Here is a 27,801-nt window from a genome sequence, read left to right on the forward strand (position 1 = left end):
CCAGTGAATAATGATAGGACATGAGTAGTAAGTCTTTACCTGGCTTACTACAGTTGGCAAGCCACAGTCCAGGGCACCGGCAACAGGTACATAGGAGTCCAAGCAGCCCGGAAACAAGCGGAAACCTCTTAGCAAGTCAGGTTAGGAGCCTTCCACTCTGTGCTTGCTAAAGTCCCTTGCTGCCTGAAGTATTCCAAACAAGGTCCTAATTCTTTTAGTTCTTTCTCCAGTCCTGGGAGAGGTACCTGTATGGCAGGGAGCTTGAGCCGTACCTTCTGGGGTTTTAACATGGTGACTCCAGGCTCCAGGATGCTGTGCCATAGGTGTAATTTGGGCAATGTCTGTATGATCTTATGCCCTTTGGTTCTGCTAAGTGTCTTGTAGTTTCACTCTAACCTTGGGCTCCCAATACCCGGTCACTGTACACTGACTCCTCAGAGGCTTATTCTCAGCCTCCTTGAGCCCTGAAATCTCTCCTTTGCTTCTTTCCTGTCTGCTACAGACTCCCCATGATCCTCCTCCAAACCAAGATCTTTATACAGGGAAGCTGTCCTAAAATAGGGTTTTGAACTCCCCCTCCTGGCCTGGATTTGGAAGGTGTGTGTGTGATAACCTGCCAAAGGGAATCTCACTTGTCTCCAGGCATAGCACTACCCTCCCCGAGAGGAAGGCAGCACTAATGTAGTACCCGAACTTTTGGGGTGCCACAAGTGCAGCTCAGGTTATTTTCTCAGAGAAAAAGGAAAAAAAAAAATCACAATTCAGCCCAGGCTACAAAAATGATCCTCGTTATCACTGAACTTAGAATAAAACCAGAAGAACACGTTTAGCCGCGCCTTTTCTGGTAAGTATGAATCACACATGTCTTCTTTCTTCATTCTGCTCTGAGCGATGGCGTCTGATGGTCTAAGAAAGGAACTGATCTGCGCTATCTGTAAGGACATTTATACAGATCCCTTAACCCTGAGATGTGGACACAACTTCTGCCGGGTCTGTATTGATGGAGTGCGGGATACAGAGGGCGGGTATGGAGAATATTCCTGTCCTGAATGTAGAGTAAGATTTCACAAGCGGCCTCCACTACAGAAGAACATAACTCTGTGTAATATAGTGAAGAATTTCCTTGCTACCCAGACACATCAGGAGGAGATCACCGGGATCTGCTGCACTTACTGTGTGGACTCTCCGGTACCTGCTGCTAAATCCTGTCTCATGTGTGAAGCTTCTCTATGTGATAAACACCTGAAAGTTCACATAGAAACAGCAACAGATCACGTCCTAACAGAACCCAGCACTTCCCTGAAAAACAGAAAATGCTCCATCCATAGGAAGATCCTGGAATATTACTGTACTGTGGACGGTGCTTGTATCTGTGTGTCCTGCAGTTTGGTTGGAGAACATCGGGGACACCGAGTGGAGATGCTGGATGGGGTCTCTGGGAATAAAAAGGGTATACTGAGACATATTTTACAGAAACTGATCACAAAGAGAATGAAGACTGAAGAAAGAGTCTGCAGTCTGGAGGAACGCAAGAGAAAAGCTCAAGAAAAAGCAGCTGGAGAAGCCGAGAGAGTCACTGTCCTGTGTATATATATCAGGACATGGGTGGACGACCTGGAGAAGAAGATCCTGAGTGATATCAAAAGACAGAAAGAGAAGACGTCACTGTCACTGTCTAATGTGATCCAGAATCTGGAAATAAAGATGGACGAGCTGTCCAGGAAGATGAGACACATTGAGGAGCTGTGTAACATGATGGATCCACTGACTGTCTTACAGGAACCAGACAGCGGTGACTTATGTGATCCTGAGGAGGAAGATGATGAGGACAGATGGGGACATGATGGAAGTGATGAGGACAGAGGAGGAGATGATGGAAGTGTTTGGGGTGCGGAGCTGATCTCACACATATCACACACATTATCTGCTATGATAAGAGATATAAATGTGATCTTCCATGTTCAGGATCCTGCAGACATATTACTGGATGTAAACACGGCTGCTAATAATCTCCTTATATCAGACGACCTGAAAACTGCGACCAGGACACTAATAACGGAGAATCGTCCAGAAACAGCAGAAAGATTCCAGTATTATCAGGTGATGAGCGGGAGGAGATTTACCTCAGGACGACATTACTGGGATGTGGAGAGCAGTGGATCAGGGGGTTGGAGAGTGGGGATGTGTTACCCCAGTATAGACAGGAGGGAGCATCAGTCATCTATTGGAAATAATAACAAGTCCTGGGGTTTATATGGAAGGTTGTGGTGTAATAATCAGTATTCAGTGAGACATGACAGTAATGAGATCCGGTTACCTCACGGGATCTCCAGTGGTAGGTTCAGGGTATGTCTGGATTATGAGGCCGGGCAGTTGTCCTTTTATGAGCTGTGTGACCCCATCAGACACTTACACACCTTCACTGCTGCCTTCTCCGAGCCTCTACATGCTGTGTTATATGTATGTGGTGGTGCTATAAAGATATCAGGGAGGAGCTAAGAGGAATCGTCACCACAGAAGAAATCTACCGAGTGACTAAGATTAGAATATGACTGGTGGAGTAATCAGCCAATAGGGAGCACCAGTGAGAGGGGCGACATCTATGCTTTCATTTCTCCAGAGAACCGACAAGATAATTAGTTTTTATTGTTATTCATTTTTATTTATATATTTTTTTTTGCATTTTTTTACTTTTCTACTCATAATTTCTTTACTTTTCTCTATATATTATGTTTGATCATTTAATGTCCCCATAGAAAGCTATACAACCACAAAATGGTGTTATTGTGCCCTAGTTTTCCACTGGGAGCCCTTTTCTTGCGGTGGATGTTGTTGTCGCCATCTCTAGGGCAACGTGTCTATACGACGCCATACCAGCCCCGCCCTCCTTGTGACGCATCTTCTTGAGGGTAGGTGCGCATGGGGGACGCATCGGGACGCCGTCTGATGCCGCGGTCGGAGATTGAGGTGATGGCGGCGACCTACGTCAGCGCAGTACAGAGCTGCCAGATGTAATTGCAGGTGATGCTGGCGCCCCACATCAGAGGAGCACACAGCTACTAATGCTACTGGAAAGGGATTCCATATACTGTCTGTCCATATATAAAATACAGGCATGGCTCCTCCACGCATACCCTTCATGAGGAAGCCAAAAGGGGAAACGCGCGTCGGGGTGACTGGTGGTAAATATATTATCTTACTTTGATTTACTATCATTTCCTTTCCTTAGTAGCCACATTCATTATTTAAACATAAAAATCATTTCTTGCAACCCATGCATTTATAGATGTGCATTCTCAATAGCACTTATTTATTCTATGCTATAAATAATATATTCTGTTACACCAGCATTTTATTGCATTTTTCATGACGGGCTATTTTCTCCTTTTTTGCATTTTTGGTACATTTGTTTACATTTGCATATCTAAAGCCACTAACACATTACTTATAACAACTAGCACCTTATAGGCTTTTGCACAGCAGATCGAGCTGTTGTATTGTAGATGGAAACTATTTTTTCATTGCTTAGTTTTCCAATGATTTATAGAAATTATGTTTCTTTAGACTTTTACAAGATTCATTATTTACATGTAAGTGACTTTTCCAAGCAGTGGAGTATAGCTACCATCTTTATTTTGTATATATTTATATGTAAAATCTGCTATACATTTCTCCATTGGAGCTAGAGGCTTATTAGCCTATTTTTAATCTGCCACTAATTTTTTATATGTAACTAAGACACCACCTGTTTATTATCTGAATTGTATTTCCTTCTGTCATATGTTTTTAGCATTTTTGTGAGTAATTAATAAACATTTATTATTTATACTTTATTTTGGATGGATTCGGTACACTCTAGAGTTACAGAGGAGAATGGAGTGTTGTCATACTTGGTAAATTATAAAATTTATTATTTTTATTATTATTATTTATTATTATAGCGCCATTTATTCCATGGCGCTCTACATGTGAGGAGGGGTATACATAATAAAAACAAGTACAATAATCTTGAACAATACAAGTCACAACTGGTACAGGAGGAGAGAAGACCCTGCCCGCGAGGGCTCACAATCTACAAGGGATGGGTGAGGATACAGTAGGTGAGGGTAGAGCGGGTTGTGCAGCAATTTGGTCGATCGGTGGTTACTGCAGGTTGTAGGCTTGTCAGAAGAGGTGGGTCTTCAGGTTCTTTTTGAAGGTTTCAATGGTAGGTGAAAGTCTGATATGCTGTAGTAGAGAGTTCCAGAGTAGGAGGGATACGCGAGAGAAATCTTGTATGTGATTGTGGGAAGAGGAGATAAGAGGGGAGTAGAGAAGGAGATCTTGTGAGGATCGGAGGTTGCATGCAGGAAAGTACCGGGAGACGAGGTCACAGATGTATGGAGGAGACAGGTTGTGGATGGCTTTGTACGTCATGGTTAGGGTTTTGTAATGGAGTCTCTGGGTAATGGGGAGCCAGTGAAGGGATTGACAGAGGGGAGAGGCCGGGGAATAGCGGGGGAACAGGTGGATTAGTCGGGCAGCAGAGTTTAGAATAGATTGGAGGGGTGCGAGAGTGTTAGAGGGGAGGCCACAGAGCAGGAGTTAACAGTAGTCGAGGCGGGAGATGATGAAGGCATGGACTAGGGTTTTTGCAGATTCTTGGTTAGGAATGTACGGATCCGTGAAATAGTTTTGAGTTGAAGGCGGCAGGAAGTGGAAATGGCTTGGATATGCGGTTTGAAGGAGAGATCAGTGTCAAGGATTACCCCGAGACAAGCAAGCTTGTGGGTCTGGGGAGTGGGCAGCCGTTTACTTTACTTTTACAGGCACTTTGCAATTTTAACAGTATAATAAGATGAAACAACGTCTATTGACATCTCTGACATGGAAGAGATAATTTGTGGTTGTGTTAGTAGCTAAAAGATACTATACAGACTAGACTAATGTTGGCCGAACCTGTTGGGGAACCGGCCAGGGTTGGCTAACATTCTAATGTGTATGAGAACACCGGCCAACTGATGGCCTGAAGTGTCTATGCTGATCACTGTATGTATAAATGACAATAACTTTATTTTACGGCTTCTTGTGACAACAGAAATTAGAACATCATATTGGGGTTTATTTAGTTTGTTTCTAAGTTTGAGCATTTCTTTACCAATTTTTCTTGTGTTGCTCCATTCTAACATAAGGGTTTTTTTGTTTGGCTTTATTACCTTCAGCTGAATTCAGTCATCTGTATATCATGGTCCAAGTACAGACTGCGATGCCAAACTGGCCGTGAGTCTCCTGCTGAGAACTTGACAGCTTCATGTATGTCCATGAAGATGTTGTGTTTGGGTCAGTAATCTCGCAGCCAGTCCATGTGTCATGATCCATTCTGGAGTTTAGTCCTGTCTGCTCTTTCTCTGGGCAGATCATGTCAAGGGTTAACTTTGCTCTGCCTCATTCTGGGATCAGGTTTGCTATTTAGTTCCCAGGTATCCTAAGGGTGGTGTCAGCTATACTTCTGCCTTCGGCGTGTGAACCTGACTCTGGAAGCCCTTGATTTGTCCTGCTGTCAACCCTGACTTGTCCTGTGTCTGTTATCTCCCTCTGTCTGCCGTTTCCCAGTGTCTGTCTGTTGATCTGCTTGATTCTCCGATTCTGACCTCCTGGCTTGACTTTTGACTCCATTTCGGTTTGTTCCTATTGTACCGTATTTTGCTCATCCTGGTTTACTGATCTCTTGTTACGTCCTGACTATCCATTCTGCCTTAGGCCTCTTTCACACTTCCGTCGGTACGGGTCCGTCGCTACGTGTCAGGCCGATGTACCGACAGACGTGAAATTTGGGGATGACGTGGGCAGCGGATGAAGTTTTTCAATGCATATGCTGCCCATTCTGAAGTCTGGGGAGGAGGGGTGGAGTTTCGTCCGCGCATGCGCGGTTGAAAATGGCGGACGCGACGCACAAAAAAATGTTACATTGAACATTTTTTGTGAAGACGGCCCGCCAAAATACGACGGATGCGATTTGTGGCAATCCGTTGCGATCTATCGATAATACAAGTCTATGGGAAAAAATGCATCCTGCATGCACATTTGCAGGATCCGTTTTTTCCCCAAAACAACAGATTGCCAAAGATGGGAGTGTGAAAGAGGCCTTAATCCTTTTGTACTGTCGTGCTATCTCGTGCTCTGACTCGGCTTTTCTGACCACTCTCTTGCCACTAGGTGGCATCGGTTCTGCTGCTCAATGTGTGCAGTCTCGCTTCCCTATCAAGCTCCCTCTGGTGGAGGTTGTGCTGTACTGCACTGCAGCTGCATGACACAATGCTTTCCAGGGTTGTGGGATGTTGTTTTCATTAGCACCTACTTCTTATGTGACCATAATGTGCCAAGCGGTTACAGGATTTGTTCTCATCTTCTTTTCTTCAGGAGCACACACTCCTGGCTTCCTGCTTTACAGGGGGTGGTATCCTGAAGATTGACAGTTCAGGCCAGCAGCTGAGAATTCCACATTTTGATGTGAGGTGTTTAGTGCTATGGGTAGAAGAATGCACTTAACAGAACTCCGCCTCCTTGAGTTATTAACATTATTGGCGCCTCATTCCCTCTATCAATAGCTGACGTTCAACTGAGTTCAGGAACCATCCAGGGAATCATCGCCTGTGCAGATCAGACCTTTCTTGACTAAAAGGTCAAAAATCACCAACAAAAAAGGGTGAGGCCACAGGAAGTGTAAAATTCCATGCATTTAGTAACCATTTGGTATATTTTTTGTATCATGTACTTAATCATGAGAAAATGCAATGAAGAAAAAAGTCTAAGATTCCTGGGGAGATGCAAAAATGTATTTTACATTACAAGGAGCACAAATGTGAAAAGCTTGGAGCTCAATGTTGTTACTGTAATGGTGGATCCTTTACTAATGTATAATGATGTATAGGAAATATTTATCCCTTGGGACCGGGACTATAATATATAAATCTACAGTAGTATAGTGGCAAGAGCCCTATATATGTGCCTGCCCCTCCATTGTAGAGTCACCATTATATGATCTGTCCTGGTTGTGATACGATGGGGACCATGATGACTGGGTCACTGGTTACGGCCACCGTGGTGACATCCCAGAGCCTCATGTGTGACCGATCTTCACCGATAATCACCTCTGTGATTCCAGTACGAGGCTCGGAAATGTCACCAGCGTCCGCCATGCTGTGAGCAGTTATATTGTGATTGTGTGATTAACCCTTACAGATCAATGATTGATTTATCGTTAATTTGATTAATATGCAATAAAACCCATCAATGAGAAAACGCGGTGTCTGAGGTTCTGATGAACAGTTTAGGGTATGTTCACACGTTCCTGATTTCCATCCTTTTTTTTTCAGGACTGTTTTTTAAAAAACTGCAGCTCTTGGCAGAAAACGCAGGTCCTTTTTTTGGTCCTTTTTTTGTCCTTTTTTGATGCGTTTTTTGATGCGTTTTTTGATCCTTTTTTTATGCAGTTTTCTATGCAGAGACTGTGTGTTTCCTAGGAAGCTTTTTAGGGCTAAAATGGCTGAAAATACCCTAACCCTACCCCTAACCCTAACCCTACCCCTAACCCTACCCCTAACCCTAACCCTACCCCTACCCCTACCCGTAACCCTACCCCTAACCCTAACCCTATTCTAACCTTAGTGAAAAAAAAAAATTCTTAATTTTTTTATTGTCCCTACCAATGGGGGTGACAAAGGGGGGGGTGTCATTTACTATTTTTTTATTTTGATCACTGAGATAGGTTATATCTCAGTGATCAAAATGCACTTTGGAGCGAATCTGCCGGCCGGCAGATTCGGCGGGCGCACTGCGCATGCGCCCGCCATTTTGCAAGATGGCGGCGCCCAGGGAGAAGACGGCCGGACGGACACCGGGAGGCCGGGTAAGTATATGGGGGGGGGGAGATTAGGACACGGGGGGGGGCATCGGAGCACGGGGGGGCATCGGAGCACGGGGGGGGACATCGGAGCACGGGGGAGGGGCATCGGAGCATGGGGGGGTGGGATCGGGGCAGCCACACTCCACCCACGCACTTCCGCCCGCTTCCCCGCACTTCCTGCTGCAGCGGTTCTGCACCACGAACCGCAATAAAACCCGCAGATCTATTTTTGATCTGCGGGTTTTACTGCGGGTTTGACCTCACAATGGAGGTCTATGGGTGCAGAACCGCTGCGGCTCCGAAAAAAGAAGTGACATGGTACTTCTTTTTTCCCGCAGCTATTCAGCGCGGCTTTTTTTTTGAAATTCAGGATCATGTGCACAGTGGTTCCTGTTTTCCATAGGGTACATTGTACTGTACCCTGCATGGAAAACAGCTGCGGAACCGCAGCGGCAAAAACGCTGCGGTTCCGCAGTAAAAAACGCACTGTGTGAACATGGCCTTAGGGTCTGTGTGACGTTTAGTCTTTGTGGAACGTGAAGTTCTGCAACTTTTTGGGACTTTCTGTACTAGTTCTTCACCATTTACCATATATTTCTTTGTTGCCAATAGTTGAATATATTTCCATTTTCTAAAGTTCCTACAGAACAGTCTACAGGACGACAATCCGTGAAGCCCATGGTGACGAGTTGTTATTCTGTGTCCACAAAAGATGCTGATGGATCCCAAAAAATATTTCACAACACTACATGATTTCTGCATCCATACTGCAATGTCCCAAAGTGCGGTGCCCTCCAAAGTATCACAAATAACACTTGTGGTGTTGCCCAATAATATTTTCAACTCTTAACCCCTTTGTGACAATGGACGTACTATTCCATCCATGTGGGGTGGGCCCTACTTCCCAAGGATGGAATAGTATGTCCAGCGCTTATCGCAGCTGACATCCGGCACTATGTGCCAGCAGTGGTCACGGACCGCCCCCGACACATTAACCCCCGACACACCGCGATCAAACATGATCGCGATGTGCCGGCGGTGCAGGGAAGCATCGCGCAGGGAGGGGGCTCCCTGCGGGCTTCCCTGAGACCCCCGCAGCAACGCGATGTGATCGCGTTGCTCCAAGGGTCTCCTACCTCCTTCCTCGATGCAAGCCCCGGATCCAATATGGCCGCGGCATCCGGGTCCTGCAGGGAGGGAGGTGGCTTACCAAGTGCCTGCTCAGAGCAGGCACTTGGTAACGCTGCACTGCTCTAAGACAGATCGGTGATCTGTCAGAGTGCTGTGCAAACTGTCAGATCACCGATCGGTGATGTCTTCCCCTGGGACAAAGTAAAAAAGTTAAAAAGTAAATTTCCAATTGTGTAATAAAAAATAAAAAAAATCCTAAATAATGAAAAAAATATATATATATATTATTCCCATAAATACATTTCTTTATCTAAATAAAAAAAACAAAAACAATAAAAGCACACATATTTAGTATCGCCGCATCCGTAAAGACCCGACCTATAAAACTGGCCCACTAGTTAACCCCTTCAGTAAACACCGTAAGAAAAAAAAAAACGAGGCAAAAAACGCTTTATTATCATACCGCCGAACAAAAAGTGGAATAACACGTGATCAAAAAGCAGGATATAAATAACCATGGTACCGCTGAAAACGTCATCTAGTCCTGCAAAAAACGAGCTGCCACACAGCATCATCAACGAAAAAATAAAAAAGTTATAGTCCTCAGAATAAAGCGATGCAAAAATAATTATTTTTCTATAAAATAGTTTTTATCGTATAAAAGCACCAAAACATAAAAAAATGATATAAATGAGGTATCGCTGTAATCATACTGACCTGAAGAATAAAACTGCTTTATCAATTTTACCAAACGCGGAACGGTATAAACGCCTCCCCCAAAAGAAATTCATGAATAGCTGGTTTTTGGTCATTCTGCCTCACAAAAATCAGAATAAAAAGCGATAAAAAAATGTCACGTGCCCGAAAATGTTACCATTAAAAACGTCAACTTGTCCCGCAAAAAACAAGACCTCACATGACTCTGTGGACTCAAATATGGAAAAATTATAGCTCTTAAAATGTGGTAACGCAAAAAATATTTTTTGCAATAAAAAGCGTCTTTCAGTGTGTGACGGCTGCCAATCATAAAAATCCGCTAAAAAACCCGCTATAAAAGTAAATCAAACCCCCCTTCATCACCCCATTAGTTAGGGAAAAATTAAAAAATTAAAAAAATGTATTTATTTTTATTTTCCCATTAGGGTTAGGGCTAGGGTTAGGGTTAGGGCTAGGGTTAGGGCTAGGGTTAGGGCTAGGGTTAGGGTTAGGACTAGGGCTAGGGTTAGGGTTGGGGCTAGGGTTATGGTTAGGGCTAGGGTTAGGGCTAGGGTTAAGGCTACAGTTAGGGTTAAGGCTACAGTTAGGGTTGGGGCTAAAGTTAGGGTTAGGGTTGAGATTACATTTACGGTTGGGAATAGGGTTGGGATTAGGGTTAGGGGTGTGTCTGGGTTAGAGGTGTGGTTAGGGTTACCATTGGAATTAGGGTTAGGGGTGTGTTTTGATTAGGGTTTCAGTTATAATTGGGGGGTTTCCACTGTTTAGGCACATCAGGGGCTCTCCAAACGTGACATGGCGTCCGATCTCAATTCCAGCCAATTCTGCGTTGAAAAAGTAAAACAGTGCTCCTTCCCTTCCGAGCTCTCAGGAGTTTACCCCAACATATAGGGTATCAGCGTACTCAGGACAAATTGGACAACAACTTTTGGGGTCCAATGTCTCCTGCTACCCTTGGGAAAATACAAAACTGTGGGCTAAAAAATAATTTTTGTGGGAAAAAAAAGATTTTTTATTTTCACGGCTCTGCGTTATAAACTGTAGTGAAACACTTGGGGGCTCAAAGTTCTCACAACACATCTAGATAAGTTCCTTGGGGGGTCTAGTTTCCAATATGGGGTCACTTGTGGGGGGTTTCTACTGTTTAGGTACATTAGGGGCTCTGCAAACGCAATGTGACACCTGCAGACCATTCCATCTAAGTCTGCATTCCAAATGGCGCTCCTTCCCTTCCGAGCCCTCCCATGTGCCCAAACGGTGGTTCCCCCCCACATATGGGGTATCAGCGCACTCAGGACAAATTGGACAACAACTTTTGGGGTCCAATTTCTCCTGTTACCCTTGAGAAAATACAAAACTAGGGGTTAAAAAATAATTTTTGTGGGAAAAAAAAAGATTTTTTATTTTCACGGCTCTGCGTTATAAACTGTAGTGAAACACTTGGGGGCTCAAAGTTCTCACAACACATCTAGATAAGTTCCTTGGGGGGTCTAGTTTCCAATATGGGGTCACTTGTGGGGGGTTTCTACTGTTTAGGTACATCAGGGGCTCTGCAAACGCAATGTGACGCCTGCAGACCATTCCATCTAAGTCTGTATTCCAAATGGCGCTCCTTCCCTTCTGAACCCTCCCATGCGCCCAAACGGTGGTCCCCCCCCACATATAGGGTATCAGCGCACTCAGGACAAATTGCACAACAACTTATGGGGTCCAATTTCTCCTGTTACCCTCGGGAAAATACAAAACTGGGGGCTAAAAAAAAATTTTTGTGGGAAAAAATTTTTGTTTTATTTTTACGGCTCTGCATTATAAACTTTTGTAAAGCTCTTGGTGGGTCAAAGTGCTCACCACACATCTAGATAAGTTCCTTAGGGGGTCTACTTTCCAAAATGGTGTCACTTGTGAGGGATTTCAATGTTTAGGCACATCAGTGGCTCTCCAAACGCAACATGGCGTCCCATCTCAATTCCTGTCAATTTTGCATTGAAAAGTCAAACGGCGCTCCTTCCCTTCCGAGCTCTCCCATGCGCCCAAACAGTGGTTTACCCCCACATATGGGGTATCAGCGTACTCAGGACAAATTGTACAACAACTTTTTGGTTCCAATTTCTTCTCTTACCATTGGGAAAATAAAAAATTGGGGGCGAAAAGATAATTTTTGTGAAAAAAAATGATTTTTTATTTTTACGGTTCTGCATTATAAACTTCTGTGAAGCACTTGGTGGGTCAAAGTGCTCACCCCACCTCTAGATAAGTTCCTTAGGGGGTCTACTTTTCAAAATGGTGTCACTTGTGGGGGGTTTCAATGTTTAGGCACATCAGTGGCTCTCCAAACGCAACATGGCGTCCCATCTCAATTCCTGTCAATTTTGCATTGAAAGGTCAAACGGCGCTCCTTCCCTTCCGAGCTCTCCCATGCGCCCAAACAGTGGTTTACCCCCACATATGGGGTATCAGAGTACTCAGGACAAATTTTGCAACAACTTTTTGATTCCAATTTCTTCTCTTACCATTGGGAAAATAAAAAATTGGGGGCGAAAAGATAATTTTTGTGAAAAAAAAATGATTTTTTATTTTTACGGTTCTGCATTATAAACTTCTGTGAAGCACTTGGTGGGTCAAAGTGCTCACCACACCTCTAGATAAGTTCCTTAGGGGGTCTACTTTCCAAAATGGTGTCACTTGTGGGGGATTTCAATGTTTAGGCACATCAGTGGCTCTCCAAACGCAACATGGCGTCCCATCTCAATTCCAGTTAATTTTGCATTGAAAAGTCAAATGGCGCTCCTTCGCTTCCGAGCTCTGTCATGAGCCCAAACAGTGGTTTACCTCCACTTATGGGATATCTGCGTACTCAGGACAAATTGTACAACAACGTTTGGGGTCCATTTTCTCCTGTAACGCTTTGTAAAATAAAACAAATTGGAGCTGAAGTAAATGTTTAGTGAAAAAAAGTTAAATGTTAATTTTTATTTAAACATTCCAAAAATTCCTGTGAAACACCTGAAGGGTTAATAAACTTCTTGAATGTGGTTTTGAGCACCTTGAGGAGTTCAGTTTTTAGAATGGTGTCACACTTGGGTATTTTCTATCATATAGACCCCTCAAAATGACTTCAAATGAGATGTGGTCCCTAAAATAAAATGGTGTTGTAAAAATGAGAAATTGCTGGTCAACTTTTAATCCTTATAACTCCCTAACAAAAAAAAAATTTTGGTTCCAAAATTATGCTGATGTAAAGTAGACATGTGGGAAATGTTACTTATTAAAGTATTTTGTGTGACACATCTCTGTGATTTAATTGCATAAAAATTCAAAGTTGGAAAATTGCGAAATTTTCAAAATTTTCGCCAACTTTCCGTTTTTTTCACAAATAAACGCAGGTAATATCAAAGAAATTTTATCACTATCATGAAGTACAATATGTCACGAGAAAACAGTGTCAGAATCACCGGGATCCGTTGAAGCGTTCCAGAGTTATAACCTCATAAAGGGACAGTGGTCAGAATTGTAAAAATTGGCCCGGTCCATAACGTGCAAACCACCCTTGGGGGTAAAGGGGTTAAGTAATTTTTTAAAGTAGCTTCTTCCTAATCAGAGCACAAATTGGCGTGGTCTTGCTCTGCGGTGTAAATTATACCTTGCGTGATATTAAAACGTATAAAACCCAATATAACGGTAAAATATCACACTAATATGGTCAATAACTTTTTTATTTTTCTTATTGCATTTTGTTGCTTTTTATGTAACTATGTAAAGATTATGGACTCCTTTTAGATATAAAAAAATAATATTTTTGCACGTGTACATTTCAGTCTTTAATCTTATTTCCTTCAGTCGTTTTCAGGACCCCTGCTGTCCAGTTTGCAGCCTGATAGATGCTTTTGATTTGATTTTTCTCTGGTGGGATTGTCTCTCTCAGTAATACAGGCTGGATGTGAGGTTTGAGTGTATTCAGTGTTTCCCGCACTTACCTTGTATCAGCACATCTCCAGTAGTGTAATTTCTTCTTTTCTATAGCCATTTTCTTTAACTTCCAAAATACTCTCCATCTCCAGTCTCTCCACTGTTAATCTGTGTACAGTTCCCTCCCTCCTGCTATCTCTAACACTGAGAGAAGAGAGGGAGGTGTGGGACAGGACAAGGAGCTCTGATGGATTTCTATTGGTTTTGCAAAATAAGTCAGCTGGATAAAGGACGTACAGACATCTGCAGCAGCACAACAGTATACTTTTTAATGAACATTATTTTAAAAGTTCAATTTAGGGAGGAAATAAACAATAAAACATATCTGAGAAGGTATTTATAGCCTTCAATTATTACCTTAACCCTAGTAAAATCCCCCTCTATAAACCTAACAATGACTCTAGCACTAAACGTAATAAAGGATAGGGTTAGAAAATACAGAAAAATGTACGATAATGTATTTTTTTTCAAAGATCCTTTTTTTACATTTTGAACTTTTCTCCAAACTCGGAAGAAAACATGGGGGTCTTTGAGAAATCACTATTTAGCAGTTTTTTAAAGGTTTGGAAAGTTCCATAACTAAACAGACAGGCAAATACCGGCCGAATGAACAAAATGCTCTATTAACAATCATCATTCTCAGCAGCACATCGTCCTGTATAAAAAGGATATGTTGTGCGGATACCATGATGATCTACGGGTACAGAACAATCATATTAACGATTGTTCTGTGAATATAGAATTGTGGCCCTTCTGTCTAAACAGGCCATTGATGGACCACTGATTGGATTCCGTGTAGTAATCAGTGGTCTTTCTATTGTCTTGTTCAGCCATCATAAATATATCCTCATTCTGCAGCGCAGCTGTGAAAAAATGGCCCTAGAGAAGGCCCAACAATGAGCACCTTGAAAAGAGATTCCAATGAATAGTAACGAAAATGATTAGAGTTGGGAGAATTGACTCGCAAAACTCCGATAAAGATCACCTAGAAGGGAATGGAGGGCAATGAAATGCAGAAATAATGAAAGTAATAAGATCAGTATCCTCGGACTGCTGGGCGAGAACCCTGTAAATCTCGTTACCTCATGACATTCTCAACTCCTACTTTCATTAGTCCGGCTGATACATCGTTATCCATATGGTGTGACGCATAAATGACATCGCGCCAGCCAAAAGCAGAGCCTGGAATCCTGGGAGATATGGAGATTTGCAGGGCTCCCATCTAGCAGTCATAAGTTACTGACCTTATTACTTTAATTATTTCTACTTATCATTGCCTTTGTCCATATAGGCCAGTGTTTCTCAACTCCAGTCCTCCAGACTCACCAACAGCTCAAGTTTTCAGGATTTCCTTAGAATTGCACAGGGGATAATTTCTTCACCTGCTCATGCATTAGTTCCATCACCTGTGCAATTCTAAGGAAATCCTGAACACATGACCTGTCATGCTGGCCTCCCTTGAGGGCCAGGGGCCCAGTACGGCCTTTCTTGACTTTATTTTCTGTTCAATTGACATTTGGAGAGAAAGTCTGTTTGTGAGGGAAGTGAGAATTGTACAGTAGATTATTATAGCAACATTGTGGTATACGGAATATTTTTTATGTTTATTTGGATGGTAAGGAGGAGAAAAAGCTGGAATTCTGCCTTTGTGATTTTTAGGTGATTTTTTTATCTATCTGGTGTAATTGAAGCATTATTTTTATTCTACTGTTTTATTGCATTGGTCGCAAATACTGTATATAAAGCTTTTTAAGAATTACATTCTAGTTTTGCTTAGCACTTGCTTTTGATTGGATATTTGCCTGTCCATGCTACCAAAAGACTAAAGAAAATGTCCACTTCTGAAATGTTTAAAATATTTTGAAATTCAATTTTATAAGACAAATCGTACATTGAGTAAGATTTACTCAGAGAACCGGAATTTTTAAACAAATTGTTGTTGATTATTTTGATTTATTTGCAATAAAAACCACTGATGAGAAAAGATGGAGTCTGAGCATTCTGATGATTGGTCCTGTGAATGATGAGTGGAGATGTCACATTGGGAATCAGGTCTTATGTTTCTCTTGTCTGTTTATACTTACCCTTTTTCAAAATCTTTGCTTGCTCTCTGTCGGTGAAAATATTCACATGTACATTCAAAATGTGGTGCTGGAGAAGCACGTTATCAATACCATGGATGGCAAGAAGAACAACCAAATCAGTTTTGGAACAAATCAAGCCAGACATGTTACTCGAAGAAAGGATCACCAAGCTACGACTTGCCTTCTTTGGACACATCATATGAGAAGAGCAATCACTGGAGAAGGACATCATGATCGGAAGAACGGAAGGAATAAGGTGAAGAGGAGAGAAGCAACCTGATGATTTGATAATATCAAGATAACAGTGGAGAAGACCCTGGTGGACCTATCTAGGCAGCACAAAACCGATCTTCCTACAGAACGCCTATCCATCATGTCGCCATAATAATACATTCTACACATTTATATCTGCACTGACTTAATCCTACTCAGAACCACAGAGTACAAACTGCAGCAAGAAAATGTGATGAAATCAGTTGTCAATTTCTACGTAAACAATTCTTGAAAAATATTTCTAGAAACTCTTCTGAAATGCCATTCATGAGACTAAACTTTTTGAGATTTGTGGGAATCTAAGCCATCAGACTCTCAATTTATAATGATCTTTATTTGTAGAGATCTTTAAAATTCTAATTAGACCCAATGAGAACATCTCTATCTCATTACAGATAGAAATATCACTAATCATTCAGCTTAGGAGTCCATGCCACTTGTGGGCCAGAGAGGAATGAAAGGACCATGACGGTCAAATAAATTAAAGAGGAAATGAGCCCTTCAGAGGCCAGCTTTCTGTAAGGTACAATAATGGGTATACTTGGGAGAATTGATTTGCAGAAATCTGATAATGATAGCCTAGCCTGGCAGGATGGGCAATGATGAGTAGCAATAAGGTCAGTAATCTGTGACTGATGGGTGGGAACCCTGCAACTCTCTTACCTCCTGGCACTCCCAGCTCTACCTTTGATCAACTGGGCTGGCACAAAGTTATTATTGCATTGACATCGTGCCATCCAAAACATAAGCCAGGAATTGCACTAGCTAAGAAGATTCACAGAGTCAAAGGTTACTGACGTTATTATTTAATTTTTTTTTCTACTTATCATTGTCCCTGTCCATCTAGGCTACGTCTATCAAACATTATCTAGAGAGCAAGTCTTTGGATAAGGTGGCATTTACACTGCATGATTATCATTAATGAACCTTCCCTGGAACTCTGCTTTCATGATAATTGCACTGATCACCAGATGAATGAGCAAAATACTCATTGCTCCCAGTGTCTGTCATTGTCTGATGGCTGATCAGTGAGCTCAACAGCTTTGAGAGGCTTGTGCTGTCATCTTAAAGTTGCTATAAATTGGGGGGAACCTGAGGAGCAAAAGTGGACACAATAGGGCCCCTGTGCAAGAAAAGTGTATGGGAGCTTTGGAGTCCAATAGTTCTGCTATGACAGGCGCTCCTTGATGCTTTGGACATGGAGAAGTGACTCCTTACCTCTTGGGCCCCTATGCGGCTGCACCAAGGATATGTCCACCCCTGCTGAGAGGAATAAAGTTGCCCATGGATCACAAAAAATATTTGACAACACTACATGACGGCTGCTTTCAACATTTGAGCTGCAAATTCCTTTAATACGTCTTCCTCCGAAGTATGAAAAGTAGCACTACTGGTGTCACTCCATCACATTTCCAACTCTTCTTCACTTTACCAAAATTGCCCTTAATTCCTGGGTTGCACTTCTTAGTAGGACATATTCAAAGCCAAAAATGTACACCAGACGTCTGGTATTTACACCTGGCGCAAAAATAGAAGTGACAAATAATAATAAAAACATAATTTTTATTTAGAAAAATCACTTTAACATAATTATTTGAAAGTATAAAATTCCAGAATAAAGTGGAAATAATGGAAGGCTGAAGCTCCTATATGTTTATAGGATATTGTAAACACGTTACGAGACCTGCTGAGAGGCAGCACAAAAAGGGTTAATCTTCCCCTCGTAGGCTTGACCATGTGACTCAGCTCTGCAGAAGCTTCTGGAACAAAGGCTCCTAGGAAGTTAGCCAATAACTGCAGATGTAATAGTCACATGAAAGTGGAGGAGCTAAATCCAGTGAGGTAGTTAAGACTTGAAGGTCAGACATTTTATGAGAGGAGCGAGATGAGGAAGCCATTTTATAGGAAGAGGAGTTTCCTTCCCCCGGACTGCCGGGTCTAGAAGGGACTAATAAATTACGAGGAGGACGGCCTTCATATTAGGAAAAGTCCTAGTGCGCCTCTAGGAGGAAAGACGACCTCAGGGCAGAATCTGTCTGCAGGTACATGTCCGCCTTCAGCTGTGAGTGTGAATCTGACACAGAATACATGGCTGCCGGGAGGTACATTATAAAGAGCCATGAGCAGCACCCTCCGCCCTACACCACATGAGGTTACCACAATAGTGGTGTCACGAACGGGATATTTAGTTGTACATATGGAAGACAGAGTTATCGTATACTGTTGATGTTACAGGAAGTAGATTAGAAAATTACCTCAGAAAGTGTCAGTGTTTACTGCTTTAAAGAATGTGTACTGCACCACAGCGGCCGCACTCAGAGACTGCACACAGACCAGTGACTGCTTTATTGGAAGCAGTGATCTGTTTTAATTGCACTACCCTGTGATTTCAACTGTTTTCCAAGTTATTGCATAGATGCCTTGTGTATGAAGCCGGTGCTCTTCAGGGACCAACATCCTAAAGTAGAGATGGGTGAAACCGAACAGTAAAGTTTGGTGACCGTACCAAACACCTACTATTTGGGCATGGACACCGATCATGGACTTCACCAGGAGTCCGTGTAATTGTTCTAGTTCAGCCAACCGAACACCAGGTGTTTGTCATGCTGTCATGTGCATAACCGTGAGGCAAACACTACTTCTGATCTGTGGTAAAATCATTACCGATGGTCAGACAGCCACAGTGCCCATGCTGTCAAATGACAGCGTGAGCCCACAGCTGTGATCATAGGTAAAAAGTTTACTAATACTCCCATCAACCAACGCCTGCTGCTAATAAAAGTGATAGCAGGCGGCGGCTGATGGGAGTATTCATCAGCCAGTGCCTGCGCTCTAAATAAATAATAAAAAAAAACAGGATGGGTTCCCCTGTATTTTTGATAACCAGCCAGGCAAAATTGACAGCTGGGGGCTGCAACCTATAACTAGAGATGAGTGAATATTTCAATGTTCGGTTCAGATTACAGTCGCCCATTTTGGAATATTTGACGATTTATTAGTCAAATATTCACCGACCATATCCGAATGTCATCGGTGTCAATGGGAGGCAAAAACAAACGAATACACAACACCTTCAAACAGGCCCAAAAGCTGCCAAAGCACATCAAATTAGGGGCAGACACCAGGAAAGTGGCCTGCCAGTCTCAGAGGCATACTGCTACAGGCAACACACATGAAGGAGACCCAACCAGGAGTCTACGCATTTACAAAAATTAGTGGCAGACACCAACAAAGTGGCATCTATTTCACAAGATCAGATATAGTATAATAGGGACCGACATGTCTTCCACTACAGCCAACCCAGCAGATGTAGACCCAACTAGGAGTGTTCACATTTCCAACAGTTAGGGGCAGACATCACCAAAGTGGCATCAATTTCACCATAGTAGAAATAGTATAACGGGGAGTAATATCTCTTCCACTACATCCAATTCTGCAGATGGAGAGACCCAATCAGGACTCTCCACATTTCCAAAAATTAGTGGCAGAAACCACCAAAGTGGCTTATATTTGACCAGAGTAGAAATAGTATAATGGGGAACAACATCTCTTCCACTACAGCTAACCCAGCATATGGAGACCCAGTCAGGAGTCTTCAAATGTAAAATAATTAGGGGCAGACACCACCAAACTGGCATCAATTTCACCAGAGTAGAAATAGTATAAAGGTGAGCGACATCTTTTTCACTACAGCCTACCCTGCAGATGGAGAGACCCAATCAGGACTCTCCATATTTCCAAAAAATAATGGCAGAAACCACCAAAGTAGCATTAATATCACAAGGGTAGAAATAGCATAATGGTGAGCAACATCTCTTCCACTACAGCCAACCCAGCAGATGTAGACCCAACCAGGAGTGTTCACATTTCCAACAATTAGTGGTAGACACCACCAAAGTGGCTGGCTTGATGTCTGGTAGACGCCTCTCCATTACAGACCCGTAGGCTTGTTGTCTTATTGAGCCCTCTCTATTACCAACCCCAGGGCTTGATGTCTGATAGACCCCTCTCCATTGCTAACCCCAGGGCTTGATATCTAATGGACAACTCCCCATTACTAAACAAAGGACTTGATGTCTGATAGACACCTTTTCATTACTAACCTCAGGACCTGATGTCAGATAGACACCTCTCCATTACTATCCTCAGGGCTTGATGTCTGATAGAATATTGACCCTAGGGCTTGATGGCTGAAAGATGCCTCTTCATTACTAACTCCAGGGCTTGATGTCTGATAGACCCCTCTCCATTACTGACCCTAGGGGTTGTTGCCAGATGTGATTTCTTACAAATCATATCTAATATCATCCCCAACTACCATTACCTGGATTGCCACTGAACCAGGGCAATCGGGAAGAGTGAAGACGAAGCGCCAGAATCCCCATCACACGTGATTTGCCCAAGACCTGTGTATCTAATTCCATCATGAGCATGCGTGATATGCCACATACCCGTGTATCTAATCCCATCAGGGGCATAGGTGATACACTCCAGATCCGTGTATCTAATTCCATCATGGGCATAGCTTATACACCCAAGAACCATATATCTAACACCATCCTTGACATGTCTGATATGTCCCAGACCTGTGTATCCAAACCCATCATTGGCATGCATGATACGCCCCAGACCGGTATATGTAATCCCATCATGTGTGATACGCCCCATACCCATGTATTTAGATACATGGGCATCATGGGCATGGGTGATACACCCCAGACCTGTGTATCTAATCCCATCATGCGAGATACGCCCCAGACCAGTGTATCTAAACCCATCTTCATGGATATGCCCCAGACCAGTGTAACTAATCATATCATGTGATACAATACACTGACCCCTGTATCTAGATATGCGGAGGGTAACCCACACTGAAATTAGTAGTGCACGTGATACACACCACGTATCTAACCCCAGCTTATGATACAGCGATCTGCAATAACTAACAGAATCAGCACTGGTGTCCGCCCTCGGTGAATCTGTCTACTCGTCAGTATCACTCTTTGCAGTCACCAACAAAATGGCTCCACGCTGTGATCTTAAATTTAACCCTTTCTTATCTTTCTGCAACTACCCAGAAGGGGAGGAGAGGAGTGACGTCACACACAGGTGATCAGACCCCACCCACATTTACTGCAGTCATAATGTGAGCTAATTGTACACTAGGTTTTTATGGCAAATATCAGTAGCTGCTCTCTCTAGTGTTTAATAGTGGAAATACCAAATATATCTTTCAATCGAATTCTTCAAACAGAGGCTGGAGAGACATCTGTCTGAGATGGTGTAGTGAATCCTGCATTGAGCGGGGGGGAGGGGTTGGACATGATGACCACGGAGGTCATAATTTAAAAAAAAAAATTTGTTCCTTCCTTTTATCTGAGCTCAGAATAAGCTGAGATGTAAATGAAAAACTGCTGAATCCACATATATCAACCTACTCGGCTTCTCTTGCTCTACAACCTTGGTGTGGGACTCCCACCAGTCCCGAGAACAGGGCTGTGAAATGCCCCGTGGGAATAGAGCAGTGATCACTCGTGAGACACTATTTTATTCATTCTTTATGCACCGGCAGAAGATAGTCGGACAGTTCGCTTGATTATTTCTAACAGTTTCATATTCAATGGAGTTTCTACAATGCAAACTGTCGATGCTCCTAAACTCTTAGTAATAAAAGCACAAAGGCAAAATAGAGAAATAAGTGCAGCCCAGGTTATTTTCCCAGAGAAAAATGAAAAAAAAAAAATCACACTGCAGCCCTGGCCACAATAATGATCCTTGTTATAACTGAACTTAGAATAAAACCAGAACAAGTTTAGCCCGCCTTTTCTGGTATGAGTCACACATTTCTTCTTTCCGCTCTGAGTGATGGCGTCTGCAGATCTAAGAAAGGAGCTGATCTGCTCTATCTGTAAGGACATTTATACCGATCCCGCAACCCTTAGATGTGGACACAACTTCTGCTGGAATTGTATTGATGGAGTGCAGGATACAGATGGCGGGTATGGAGAATATTCCTGTCCTGACTGTAGAGCAACATTTCACAAGCGGCCGCCACTACAGAAGAACATAACTCTGTGTAATATAGTGAAGAATTTCTTGGCAACCCAACCACATCAGGAGGAGATCACCGGGATCTGCTGCACTTACTGTGTGGACTCTCCGGTACCTGCTGCTAAATCCTGTCTGATGTGTGAGGCTTCTCTATGTGATAAACACCTGAAAGTTCACATAGAAACAGCAACAGATCACGTCCTAACAGAACCCAGCACTTCCCTGAAAAACAGAAAATGCTCCATCCATATGAAGATCCTGGAATATTACTGTATTGAGGACGCTGCTTGTATCTGTGTGTCCTGCAGTTTGGTTGGAGAACATCGGGGACACCGGGTGGAGATGCTGGAGGAGGCCTCTGAGAAAAAGAAAGAGAAACTGAGAAATGTTCTACAGAAACTGATCACAAAGAGAATGAAGACCGAAGAAAGAGTCCGGAGTCTGGAGGAGCGCAGGAGAAAAGCTCAAGAAAAAGCATCTGGAGAAGCCGAGAGAGTCACTGCCCTGTTTATATACATCAGGACACAGGTGGACAACCTGGAGAAGAAGGTCCTGAGTGACATCTCCAGGCGGGAAGAGAAGATGTCACTGTCACTGTCTGATGTGATACAGAAGCTGGAAATAAAGAAGGTCGAGCTGTCCAGGAAGATGAGGCACATTGAGGAGCTGTGTAGCATGACGGATCCACTGACTGTCTTACAGGAACCAGACACCGGTGACTTGTGTGATCCTGAGGAGGAGGGAGGTGAGGACACAGGAGGACATGATGGAGGTGATGAGGACACAGGGGGACATGATGGAGGTGATGAGGACACAGGAGGACATGATGGAGGTGATCGGGGTGCGGAGCTGATCTCACACATATCACACACATTATTTGCTATGATAAGAGATATAAATGTGACCTTCCAAGTTCAGGATCCTGCAGACATATTACTGGATGTAAACACGGCCGCTAATAATGTCCTTATATCAGACGACCTGAAAACTGAAACCTGGACACTAATAACAGAGAATCGTCCAGAAACAGTAGAGAGATTCCAGTATAATCAGGTGATGAGCGGGAGGAGATTTACCTCAGGACGACATTACTGGGATGTGGAGATCAGTAGATCTGTATTGTGGATGGTGGGAATGTGTTACCCCAGTATAGACAGAAGGGGGCGTCAGTCACAGATTGGAAATAATAACAAGTCCTGGGGTTTATATGAAGGGCTGTGGTGTAATAACAATCAGTATTCAGTGAGACATGACAGTAAAGTGATCCCGTTACCTCACGAGATCTCCAGTAATAGAGTCAGAATATATCTGGATTATGAGGCCGGGCAGTTGTCCTTTTATGAGCTGTGTGACCCCATCAGACACTTACACACCTTCACTGCCGCCTTCTCCGAGCCCCTTCATGCTGCGTTATATGTATGTAATGGTTCTATAAAGATATCAGGGAGGAGCTTAAAGGAACCGTCATCACAGAAGAAATCTACCCAGCGACTGAGATTAAAAGATGAGTGGTGGAGCAATCAGCCAATGGGGAGCACCAGTGAGTGGGGCAATCTCTAGGCTTTCTTTTCTTCAGAGAACCAACAAGAGAATTCTTCTTTTTTGTTTTTATTTTTATTTGTATTTTATATACAGTATATATTTTTTTGTTGCTTTTCTACTCATAATTCTTTACTTCTCTCTCTATATTCTAGCATGTTTGGTCATTTAATGCCCCCATAGAAAGCTATATCTGATAGTCAATACAATTTCTGCAACAAATACATGATCATAGATTATTGGAGTCTGTCTTTCAACCACAAAATGGTATTATTATGCCTTAGTTTTCTATTGGGTGCACACGGGGGACACATCGGGACGCCATCTGACACCGCACTCAGAGATTCAGGTGACGGCGGCCTACGTCAGCGCAGTACAGAGCTGCCAGATGTAATTGCAGGGTGATGCTGGCACCCCACATCAGAGGAGCACACAGCTACTAAAACTACTGGAAAGGGATTCCACATATATAAAAAACAGGCATGGCTCCTCCACTCACACCCTTCCTGAGGAAACCAAAAGGCAAAACGCGCGTCGGGGTGACTGGTGGTATATTATCTTACTTTGATTTACTATCTTATTTCCTTTCCTTACCAGCCAAATTCATTATTTAAACATAAAAATCATTTCTTGCAACCTATGCATTTATATATGTGCATTCTCCATAGCACTTATTTATTCTATGCTATAAATAAAATATTCTACTTCACCAGCATTTTATTGCATTTTTCATGACGGGCTATTTTCACCCTTTTTTGCATATTTAAAGCCACTAACACGTTACACCTAACAACTAGCACCTTATAGGATTTTGCACAGCAGATCGAGCTGTTGTATTGTAGATGGATACTATTTTCTCATGGCTTGGATTTACAATGATTTATAGAAATTGTGTTTCTTTAGACTTTTATAAGATAATTATTTACATACATGTGTCTTTTCCAAGCAGTGGAATATAGCTGCCATCTTTATTTTGTATATATTTATATGTAATCTATAAATTTCTCCATTGGAGCCAGAGGCTTATTAACCTATTTTTTAATCTGCCATTATTTTTTTATATGCAACTAAGATTCCACCTGTTTATTATCTGAATTGTATTTCTTTGTTTTATGTGTTTTTAGCATTTTTTTTAATTAATAAAGATTTGTTGTTTATACTTTATTTTTGGATGAATTTTGTACACTATAGAGTTACAGAAGGGAATGGAGTGTTATCGTACTTGGTAAATTGTAAAGTTTATTATTTTTACAGGCACTTGGCAATTTTAACAGTATAATAAGATGAAACAACATTTATTGACATCTCTGAAATGGAAGAGATGATTTGTGGATGTGTTAGTGGCTAAAAGCTCCCATACAAATTAGACTAAACTTGTCCGAAACTGTTGGGGAACTGGCCAGGTTTGGCTGACATTCTAATGTGTATGGGAGCACCGGCCGATGGATGGTCTGGAGTGCTATTGATCAGTCATTGATCTCCCTGAGTTCTGACTTTAGTCTGCTGTGTGATTCCTATAAGTGTGTCCTACAAGTGTGAAGAACCCCTTAATGACAGCCAATACGTCTTTTAACTGACCTGAGATATAAGAGACTAGCATCCACATACAGGTGACAAACCAGCAGCTGTCGGCTGTACACTATAGCTGACAACTTGCTGCATCAACCATGGTCAGTGTTGTCACCGTCCATATCTGTTTAACCCCATAGATGCTCCTGTCAATAGTGACTACATCATATAAATGGTTAACAGAATGTGGGGGCTTCATCTTTATCCCAATTAGTGCCCTCAGATCATGATTGTGTGGTCCTGATGTTTGCGGTGGCAATTCATGACCAAATAGCGGCCTTAGAGTCTACCGGCTACAGTGACCTGTTCAGAAGTTAGAGACATTTAGATGGTAAAAAAATGCACATTTTCATTTCTGTCATGCCACTTTGCATTAATTTCTGAAAATCACCTGAAGGGTTAATAAACTACCTGACTGCAGTTTTCAATATGTCAGGGGGTGCTGTTTATAAAATGGTATCACGTTTGGGGTTTTCCCAATATATGGGACCCCTAAAGGCACTTCAAACATGGATAGGTCCCTAAAAAAATAATTTTGTAAATTTTCTTGAAAAAATGAAAAATTACTGCTACATTTTGAAACCTCCTAAAAAGCTAACAAAATAAAACAACATTTTATAAATGGTGCTGATGTAAAGCAGACATGTGGGAAATGTTATTTATTAATGGTTTGCTGTGGTATGACCATCTGGATTAAAGGGATAATCATTCAAAGTTTGAAAATTGTTAATTTTTTAAAATTTTTCTCAAATTTCTGATATTTTTTTATAAATGAACACAGAACATATCAACCTAAATTTACCATTATCATAAAGTATAATGTGTCACAAAAAAACAGTCGCAAAATCACTGGGATTTGTTGAAGCGTTCCAGAGTTATTACCACATAAAGTGACACTGGTCAGATTTCAAAAATTTGGCTCAGTCACTAAAGGGTTAATTTAGAATTAAAACCTGAAGGATGTATAAAGACTGTGCCCTGCTATCTGTCACCATCGCACTCTATCCAGCATGTCTATTCTTCCTACAGGTATGTTCATGCACCCAGCTCTCCAGCCTGCTGTCCTGCCTTGTCTGTCTATGAAGTGCACATAGTACATCACCCAAGTTTCCGCAGACTTTCCTCTGCTCCTAGCATTCTCATGGTATGTTCATGCACCCAGCTCTCCAGCCTGCTCTCCTGCCTTGTCTGTCTAAGAAGTGCACATAGTTCATCCAACTTTCCACACAGACTTTCCTCTGCTCCTAGCATTCTCATGGCATGTTCATGCACTCAGCCTGAAGTCCTGCCTTGTCTGTCTATGAAGTGCACATAGTACATCACCCAACTTTCCACACAGACGTCCCTCTGCTCCTAGCATTCTCATTGTATCCCTTTCAGCTAACCCCAGCTTAACCTGTCTTATTTATTACCTTGGTTACTTAGGCTTGATTGTATGCATCTGGTCCACCCTTAATTCTCTGACCAAGATGAGCAGAGACCTCTCCTCTCTGCTTCACACCTGAATGCACTTAGTTCTACATATATTGCATAGTACAAGTCTGCAATGACTTTAGTGTGCTGTGTGATTCCTCTAAGTGTGTCCTAGAAGTGTGAAGATTAATTTAGAATTCAAACCAGAATTGAACCAGAAGGGAACTGAAGGTAACTGGCCAGTCACTGTAAACAATGTTTCTGTTTGTTTTCACTTTCACCCCTATAATTCTTCACATTCTGCAAACTCCCCTAATCCCTACTCCTAGTAAAGAACTGTTCATCTCTTCCTCAATCCTCCCTATTAATCTCACCTCCTCCTCAGAACTGTTCCTTAACATACAATCCTTTGTCTCCAAGCACAGACATCCTCCTCATGCCCTCTCCTGCTCTCACCTGCTAACACTTTCTCTGCTCCTTCTCACTGCTGGCGACATCTCTCCAAATCCTGGTCCTCCTCACCACATCCCCACAGTCAGTTCTACCTCCCATACACGCTCTATCACAAATTTCCGTAACTTCTCTAACCTTATACCCATTTGCCCAGCCCCCACTTCCCCAGTCCCACTAACAGGAGCTCTGTGGAACGCTCGCTCTGTCTGCAACAAGCTTTCCTACATCCACAATCTTTTTGTTACTACCAAACTTTCCTTCCTCGCCATCACCGAAACCTGGCTCACCCCTTCTGACACAGCCTCTCCTGCTGCACTTTCCTATGGTGGCTTCCACCTTTCTCACACACCCCGCCCTAGCAGCAAGCATGGCGGAGGAGTTGGTTTTCTCCTGTCAGATAACTGCTTCTTCACCCCAATCCCACTGCCACCCTCTGTTACCCTCCCTTCCTTTGAGGTGCACTCTGTGCGCATCTATGCCCCCACCAACCTCCAACTGGCTGTCATTTACCGCCCCCCAGGGCCAGCCACCACCTTCTTTGACCACTTCACCACCTGGCTACTTCATTTCCCCACTATCATCATGGGCAACTTCAACATCCCCATTGACACTTCCCTCTCAGCTGCCACTTCTATCTCTCACTTCCTCCTTCGGCCTCACTCAATGGTCTTCTGCAGCCACTCACAAAGATGGTCACACATTGGACCTCATCTTCACCCGCCT

The 27,801-nt window shown here is 42.7% G+C and overlaps 2 protein-coding genes across 3 annotated transcripts; both read left to right on the plus strand.

Moving 5' to 3' along the window:
- The first annotated feature begins 858 nt into the window (after positions 1-858).
- LOC138675079 (E3 ubiquitin/ISG15 ligase TRIM25-like) lies at positions 859-26,436 on the plus strand. 2 transcript variants are annotated; one of them, XM_069763058.1, is made up of 2 exons: positions 859-2,100; positions 26,242-26,436. In XM_069763058.1, the coding sequence occupies exons 1-2, from the start codon at positions 892-894 to the stop codon at positions 26,293-26,295; spliced, it is 1,263 nt and encodes a 420-aa protein (XP_069619159.1). In that variant the 5' UTR covers positions 859-891; the 3' UTR covers positions 26,296-26,436. The 2 variants fall into 2 exon arrangements, with proteins under 2 accessions (XP_069619159.1, XP_069619158.1); XM_069763057.1 differs by lacking the exon at positions 26,242-26,436 and having other exon boundaries at positions 859-3,828.
- On the plus strand, positions 21,057-24,807 carry LOC138675076 (E3 ubiquitin/ISG15 ligase TRIM25-like). The gene has a single exon (XM_069763050.1). The coding sequence runs from the start codon at positions 21,919-21,921 to the stop codon at positions 23,662-23,664; it is 1,746 nt and encodes a 581-aa protein (XP_069619151.1). The 5' UTR covers positions 21,057-21,918; the 3' UTR covers positions 23,665-24,807.
- Positions 26,437-27,801: the final 1,365 nt, after the last annotated feature.

Source organism: Ranitomeya imitator, chromosome 4 (assembly GCF_032444005.1).
Source record: "Ranitomeya imitator isolate aRanImi1 chromosome 4, aRanImi1.pri, whole genome shotgun sequence".
In the NCBI taxonomy this organism is placed as follows: Eukaryota; Metazoa; Chordata; class Amphibia; order Anura; family Dendrobatidae; genus Ranitomeya; species Ranitomeya imitator.

Coding starts and splice junctions, on each gene's coding strand:
- LOC138675079 (XM_069763057.1), top strand. CDS start 892: ATGGCGTCTGATGGTCTAAGAAAGGAACTGATCTGCGCTATCTGTAAG.
- LOC138675076 (XM_069763050.1), top strand. CDS start 21,919: ATGGCGTCTGCAGATCTAAGAAAGGAGCTGATCTGCTCTATCTGTAAG.